This window comes from Sinocyclocheilus anshuiensis, unplaced genomic scaffold (genome assembly GCF_001515605.1).
Source record: "Sinocyclocheilus anshuiensis isolate Anshui unplaced genomic scaffold, SAMN03320099.WGS_v1.1 scaffold188, whole genome shotgun sequence".
NCBI lineage: Eukaryota > Metazoa > Chordata > Actinopteri > Cypriniformes > Cyprinidae > Sinocyclocheilus > Sinocyclocheilus anshuiensis.
The window spans coordinates 296446-304082 of record NW_015555768.1 but is presented as its reverse complement, the minus strand read 5'-3'; the positions used below and the strand labels follow the sequence as shown (position 1 = coordinate 304082).

At 35.6% G+C, this 7637-nt stretch overlaps 1 protein-coding gene across 1 annotated transcript in view; it reads right to left on the bottom strand.

The window, feature by feature from the left end:
- Positions 1-1504: 1504 nt before the first annotated feature.
- LOC107674327 (acid-sensing ion channel 1-like) overlaps positions 1505-7637 on the bottom strand; it is a 44411-nt gene continuing 38278 nt past the window's right edge. Inside the window, exons 4-11 of the mRNA XM_016468268.1 lie at positions 6784-6931; positions 6579-6706; positions 6344-6494; positions 4737-4793; positions 4475-4628; positions 3198-3289; positions 2635-2714; positions 1505-1782 (exon numbers count right to left, since the gene is read on the bottom strand). Of these exons, the coding sequence (XP_016323754.1) occupies positions 1663-1782; positions 2635-2714; positions 3198-3289; positions 4475-4628; positions 4737-4793; positions 6344-6494; positions 6579-6706; positions 6784-6931 (930 nt within the window). The 3' untranslated portion in view covers positions 1505-1662. The remainder of the gene's footprint in view (positions 1783-2634; positions 2715-3197; positions 3290-4474; positions 4629-4736; positions 4794-6343; positions 6495-6578; positions 6707-6783; positions 6932-7637) is intronic.

Here is a 7637-nt window from a genome sequence, read left to right as displayed (position 1 = left end):
TCTGAAAAGAAATCAGACCAAAGTCTGCTGTATATGAGATTAATATGGTGTCTAAAATGTAAATCAGACATGAAAAAATATTCATGAGCTGCCATATTCCACAACAAATCACTGTGTACTATCTGCTGCCATTTGGCACATCATTCTAATGCATCACAGACTTAAAAATACTTCATTTCCTCTGTTTAAAAATATCTGACACCCTGTTGCTCCAACTTTTCCTCATCCATTCCAGAAATGATCGTAGTATGTACATGCACAAAGACACACTTACAAACAGACAAACACATCCATGCACTTTCAGTCGAGCTTGCAAACACACAGCAATGGCACACAACTTTAACTGACACATATACAGACATGCACACACATCCCAGCTCCCGAAACAAACATGACACTGCAGACAAAAGCCTAGGAGAGCTCACATGCACCCCTGGGAATTTCTAGGGTTAGTTTCTCTCTGATCTGACATGGGCCAATGATATCATGCTCATATAGCACCCACAGGCCTTCAAGAAACAGTTCACCTAAAAATGAAAATGAGCTGAAAATGTACTCACACTCAGGCCATCCAAGATGTAGATGAGTTTGTTTTTTCATTTACATTTAAAGAGAGAAATTTAGCACGTCACAATAATCCACACCACTCCAGTCCATCAGTTAACATCTTGTGAAGCAAAAGCTGAGTGTTTGTAAGAAACAAATCCATCATTAAGTCTTTTTAACTTTAAACTAGCCAAAATATCGGTCCATAGTCCATAATAATGCTTACTTCTGCGAAGAAGTTCATCCCCTGTTGTCTCTCGCATCAAAATCCACTGACATATTTGTTTAGACCTGTTTTGGCTTGGAAACGGTGCTTGATCTTTGCATATTTCTCTCCTGATTCAGACAACACAACTTTTTCACTGCAGAAAGCAATATTATGAATAGAGGACTTTTAGCCAGAAGCAACAGTTTGAATTTAAAAGTCATAATGATGGATTTGTTTCTTTTAAACACACAGCTTTTCACTTCTCAAGACGTTAATTGATGGACAGGAGTGGTGTGGATTACTTGTAGATTCTTGTGATGTTTTTATCAGCTGTTTGGACCCTCATTCTGACGGCACCCATTCACTGCAGAGGATTCATTGGTGAGCAAGTGATGGAATGCTACATTTCTCCAAATCTGTTCTGATGAAGAAACAAACTCATCTACATCTTGGATGACCTGAAGGTGAGTACATTTTCAGCAAATTTTCATTTTTGGGTGAACTCTTCCTTTCAGACTGATGTTCCCTCACACAATGCCTTGTGCAATGAATCGCTTGTCACAATGCATTTACAGCCATATCATAGCCATTAAGATGCACAGAATTAATAAAATATGACACATAAGAGTAACCCCTCAAGCTAGCAGATGCAATTCTGTCACAAAAGGCCAGGCAGACAAAGATCGAACAATTTAATTAATATTAAACGTTTTTGACATTCCTGCCTTATAAATCAAAAGCAGGTTTTTCGAAAATCACATAGGCGTAAGACAGAGAGTAAAACCACAAGATGCCAGAACAATCTGAAGAAAACACAACCGTGCTGGTGTTGTGATGCCATCTGCTAAAATGTAGAACATTATCTGAATATGAGTGGCAGGCAAACAGCTGGAATTTCTGCAGGAATGTTAATGGAATTTACTGACGTGACATTTAACATCATCCAGGCCGAGTACAGTGCCGTGATCAGTGTTGTTGTTGTTGTGATGCTTCTTGTCAGAGCAGCGGCACAACCTGTATTTCATTACCTTGACAGACAAAAAGATGTTGTGATATTGTCTTTGAAGAGTTAGTTCACTCCAAAATGAAAATTCTGTCATTACTTACTTTAAATTTTAAGACTTTCTTTCTTCCATGGAACATTTTGCATACACTACCATTCAAAAGTCTGAGGTTGGTGAGATATTTAAAATGTTTTTGAAAGAAATCTCTTCTGCTCACCAAAGCTGCATTTATTTGATCTAAAATACAGTAAAAACACTAAGATTGTGAAATATTATTTCAATTTAAAATAACTGTTTTTTTTTTGTTTTAATATATTTTAAAATGTAATTTATTCCTGTGATGCAAAGCTGAATTTTCAGCATCATTACTCCAGTCTTCAGTGTCACATGATCCTTCAGAAATCATTCTAATATGCTGATTTGCTGCTCAAGAAACATTTCTTATAATTATCAATGTTTAAAACTGTTGTGCTGCTTCATATTTTTGTAGAAACCATTTTTTCAGGATTCTTTGATGAATAGAAAGACGTAATAAATACCTTTGATGTCACTTTCGATCAATTTAATGCATCAGTGCTAATTAAAAGTATTAATTTCTTTTAAAAACAACCTCAAATGTTTGAATGGTACTGTATGTAAGCTTGGCATGTTGCAATGGGTTATGTAGCAAGAGATTTTTAGTGAATAGCGACTTTCAGCAGAAAAGTCTGTGTTCCACAGAAGAAAGAAAGTCATGTGGGTTTGGAATGTCATGAGGGTGACAGAATTTTCATTTGTGGTTAAAATATTCCTTTAGTAAAAATGTCACCACACAAGTCCCAGCAGAAATGTTTATGACAGGACAGAACAGCCATACAGATATATTATAAATCTTACCTCATAAAGGTAGTCAAAAAGCTCCAAAATCGTAAGAACACTGGCTCCAATGAACAGCCCCATCTGTCCTCCGATATCACCTACCAACACACAAACACACACAGACTGAACATTTACATTTCTTGAAGAAAACCTGAGAGGTGCAAAACCTATTGCCACAATTTTAGGGTGTTGCTATACATTCGCTAAGATGTTTTGGCTAATTTCTAGGTGGCTTCTTATTCAAGTTTGTGATATTCTCCGTTTGGTTTTTGAAAGAAATTAATACTTTTATTCAGCAAGGATGCATTAAATTGATCAAAAGTGACAGTTAAGACATTTCTATTTCAAATAAACGCTGTTCTTTCTATTCATAAAAAGATCCTGAAAAATTGTATCAGTTTCCAAATCAGCATATTAGAATGATTTCTGAAGGATCATGTATCACTGAAGACTGGAGTAATGATGCTGAAAATTCAGCTTTGATCACAGGAATAAATTACAATTTAAAATATATTCAAATAAAAACAGTAATTTTAAATCACAATAATATTTACTGTATAACATATATAGTGTTTACTTACCCAACAGACCAGCCACCTCATAGGCTTTCCTCTGCTCAATGGTTTCATAGTTCAGAGCCTCAAAGAACACGTCCAGCACTAGAACATTCTCCCTGACAGCACACACAACACGGTTTAGCATGCTTTTGACAGTCCAGTATGGCAGATTATCAGTTAAAATGCTAAAGTGACACATTATCCAACACTTTTGTCTTTTTGAAAATACACAGCACACTGTAGTCACTGGTATCTACACAGTTAATCAGTTAAAGGGATAGTTCACCCAAAAATGAAAATTTGATGTTTATCTGCTTACCCCCAGGGCATCCAAGATGTAGGTGACTTTGTTTCTTCAGTAGAACACATATGATGATTTTTAACTTTAACCGTTGCAGTCTGTCAGTCATATAATGCATGGCAATGGTAACAAAATCTATGAGAGTAAAAAAAACATGCACAGACAAATCCAAATTAAACCCTGCGGCTCGTGACGACACATTGATGTCCTAAGACACGAAACGATCGGTTTGTGCCAGAAACCGAACAGTATTTATATCATTATTTACCTCTAATACACTACTATGTCCAACTGTCTTTGGGCGCGTGCCGATAAACATCAAATTTTCATTTTTGGGTGAACTATCCCTTTAAGGGTGCAGTACGTGATACTGACAGCCAGCGGTTGAAATGGATACTGCAGTCTAAATTCAAAATATTGAATGCCCCCTCCTCCCCAGACTCGATGCTCACGCGGGTTGCCAGATTAAGGACACACAACAGGAACAAGCACAACTGACAATGGAAAACGACAAGCCTTAAACTGTGAATTATCGCAGTTTTAATATGCCTCTGGTCACAGAGCTTTTTAGATGGGTGCCGAGGCTTTTTAGGTCGGGTAGAATCTGCGATCTCTAAACCAGATTGAGCAGGAAGTTGCTCATTTCCATGGCTGCAATACGTTATTTTTTCTGCCAACTGGCAACCCAGGCTGTTGAAATCCTATTGGGTGAATTGGCAATGGGACCAAACACAGACCAAAACAAAAACAGACATTCCGACACAGAACACACATTTCAAAGTGGAATAACTGGCTGTAGCATTGTTTTTCTGAGAAATAAGTATGTGAACTAGTTATGTTTTCTAAATATCTGTAAACATGGCATTTTTATGCTTAAGTACAGTCAAAAAATTACATACAGCACCTTTAAGAAATGTTCGAAACAGACATTGTGATGGAAAACAGGTACCACTGTATTTCACCAAGGTAACAAAGCAATCAATGCTTATGAAACACTCACGTTATGTATTTCTCAGATTTGCTGTACTTCTTTGCAAGGTATTTGACTGACGCTTTGCTGGGGATCTTGACGAAGGACAGCTCTTTACTGTAGCGCGTGATGTTGCACGGAGTCTCGCATGAGCAATAGGCACTGTCCCTCTCCACCAGGAAATCTGTGCAACCGGAACAAGATACATCATAGCACTGTAAACATTAAAATCATGGCTCATCTGAAAGATAAACTGTGTTTCTGACATTGATTCATGATAAAAGTTACTTACCTAGTGCTGGATGTGCACATTCTTTATATAGCACAGGAGTGCAGTACTGCGCATCACCTACAGGGGCAGTAAATGTTGAAGTATGATTTGCTCAAAAATCAATTCTGTCATAATTTTCTTAGTTTTCAAAATTCTTGCCTTTTCTCAAAAGGTGACTATTAAAACCATTTTTGTTCATTGAAATAAAGCTAAAATAAAAAATAAATACTGGATGAAAAGCGGAAACAGCAACTAACTGAAATAAATACATGTATGTATTATATATGTATATATAACTGGTAACATTTTACATTAAGCTTTGACTAGCTAACACTAGTTAACTACATCTCAAATGTACTAATACAGTATTAAAATCAATAGTTGTATTTGTTAACATTAGTTAATGCAATGTGAACTAACACGAACATGAATAATTTGATTAACTAATATTAACAAAGGTTAATAAATGCTGCAAAAATATATTGCTCTTTATTATCTTAACAAACAAGACCTTGTTGTAAAATGTGACAAAAAACCGAATAAAAATAACAAAAGCACATAAATAAATTACTTAAATAAATCATAAGATCAAAACGTTCTTAACACACAGTCCTTCTCAATTCATAATAAACCTCAAGCACTTCTATCTAAATTCTCTTACCGTGTTCTTGTGCATCATAACAGAGTCCTTACTGCAGATATAAATTGCCTCGAGTTAAAATCCCACACTGATATATGTTAATTTAGCCTTCTGTAATCAACTAAATTGCACTTCAGTGCCAGTGGCGCTTTAACAGGAGCACGTTTAATTTGGTTTCACTCGCTTGATTAATTTGACCTCAACGCAGTTGTGAACTCTGCTTTTTTTAGAGGCAGATACTTGAAGTACTACTAGTATGTTATAAATGTGACTGTTAAGCACAATTACAGCAACTGTAATCTAGAATGTGCACAATCAATAAAGACTTTAGGGTCAGTTTGAAGCATTTACGTAACAGGACAATTTACTGCCCCATTATAGAAACACTTCTAACTGACTAAAATGTAACTTTGTCATTATCAAGTTCAGGTGGCATAAGAAAAAGAGAAAGACATAGACAATTTCATTTTAGTATTAGATTTTATACTATTATTATATTTATTAATATCTTTGATTTTTTATTTAATTTTTAGTTCTAATCATTTTATGTGCTTTTGTCATTTTTATTAACTTTTTTTATATATTTCTATAGCTTGTGTTATATAGCTTTTTTCATTTCAGTTTTAGTTTTTGTCATTTTAGTACTTCAACTTATTTCAGTTAGTTGCTAAGAAAACATTTCTAATTTTCATTTAAGTTTCTTAAGTTTTAGTTTTTCATCTAATATTTATATTCAGCTTTATTTCAGTTATTGAAAAAATATTTGTAATAGTTTTAGTTAACAACAACAACACTGATAGACAGTGGATAAAGCCATCATGTGAAGCAATTTGACATTTAATTTCACAACACGGACAATAAATGATCCTGTTAACTATTTCACGAACCTGATGGACTCTTCTGAACTGTATCATTACAGTAACTGCAATATTACAGTAAAATGCTTTTGATGTTGTAAAGTAATACTGTAATCATAGCAGTGCCTCACCAGGCATATGCACCATGCGGCAGTTGCAATTTTCCACCAGGTAGCGCGTCTCACAGTCCGTTCGACAGGCGCTGATGCTGTACGCTTTGAAGTAGTCTGAGCTCGGCGGGGTTGACTTGCAGCTGCCCCACGGAGCAGGAAGATACACCAGCTGAAAATTAAATAGTACTAGTGTAAAAAAATAACAAAACAGAAAAAACAATCAATATAAAGAGTATATTAATATGCCACTCACTCGCTGCTCTTGGCAAGAAACGAACGTCTGGAATCCTGGTGCGACTCCGAAGCCCAGCTGATCTATTAACGTAGGCTCGTCCTGACTGTGAATCTGAACTTTGATTCCCGCCTCAAACGACGAGTTGTCTGTGAGAGAAAACGAGAGAGTGAGAGGAAGGATATAGGAGTAGTGTGCATCTGGGGTTTTCCTCGTGCGGCCTCACCTGTCTCTCCCCACACAGGTAAATATTCGTCCTGCTGAATGTCCAACATGATCTCCAGGCCGTTTCCCATCCCTCCCTTCAAGCTGACCAGCGGCACGCCGGTGTTACCCGAGTTAAAGGTGTAACACTTCCCGTAATGCGTGAAAACCTGAAAACACACAAAAGAAAACTAATGTAAAGCTGATGTAAAGTTTCTACTGGGCCAGTGCTTTTGCAAGTACTAGATTGTTCATTCGGTGCCATTTTATTTTGCATAATTTGAAGATAATGTGAGAGATGCTTGCCTGTGCCTGTTTAGGAGGAACATTATAGTGTTCCTTTTTCACTATGTATAAATAAATAAGTAAATAATTAAATAAATAAATAGATGATAGATAGATAGATAATAAAAAAAGAAGTAAATAAATAAAATTATCTACAGCAACAGATGGTTAAAATAATAACTAAAACAGTAAACAGTAACTAAAATATAGAAATAAAAATACATTTGATTTAATATATTTGGTATTTTGCCGTTTACACTACCATTCAAATGTTTGAGGTCGGTAAGTCTCTTCTGCTCACGAAGGCTGCATTTATTTGACCAAAAATACAGTAAAAACTGTAATATTCTGAAATATTATTACAAATTAAAATAACTGTTTTCTATTTGAATATATTTTAAAATGTAATTTATTTCTGTGATGCAAAGCTGAATTTTCAGCAGCCATTATTCCAGTCTCCAGAATCACATGATCCTTCAGAAATAATTTGATGCTCAATAAACAACATTTTTATTGTTATCAATGTTGAAAACATAGGCGTAGCTTGACATTTGAGCTCGTGGGGGCCAAACTGAGCCGGTCGATTTGGTT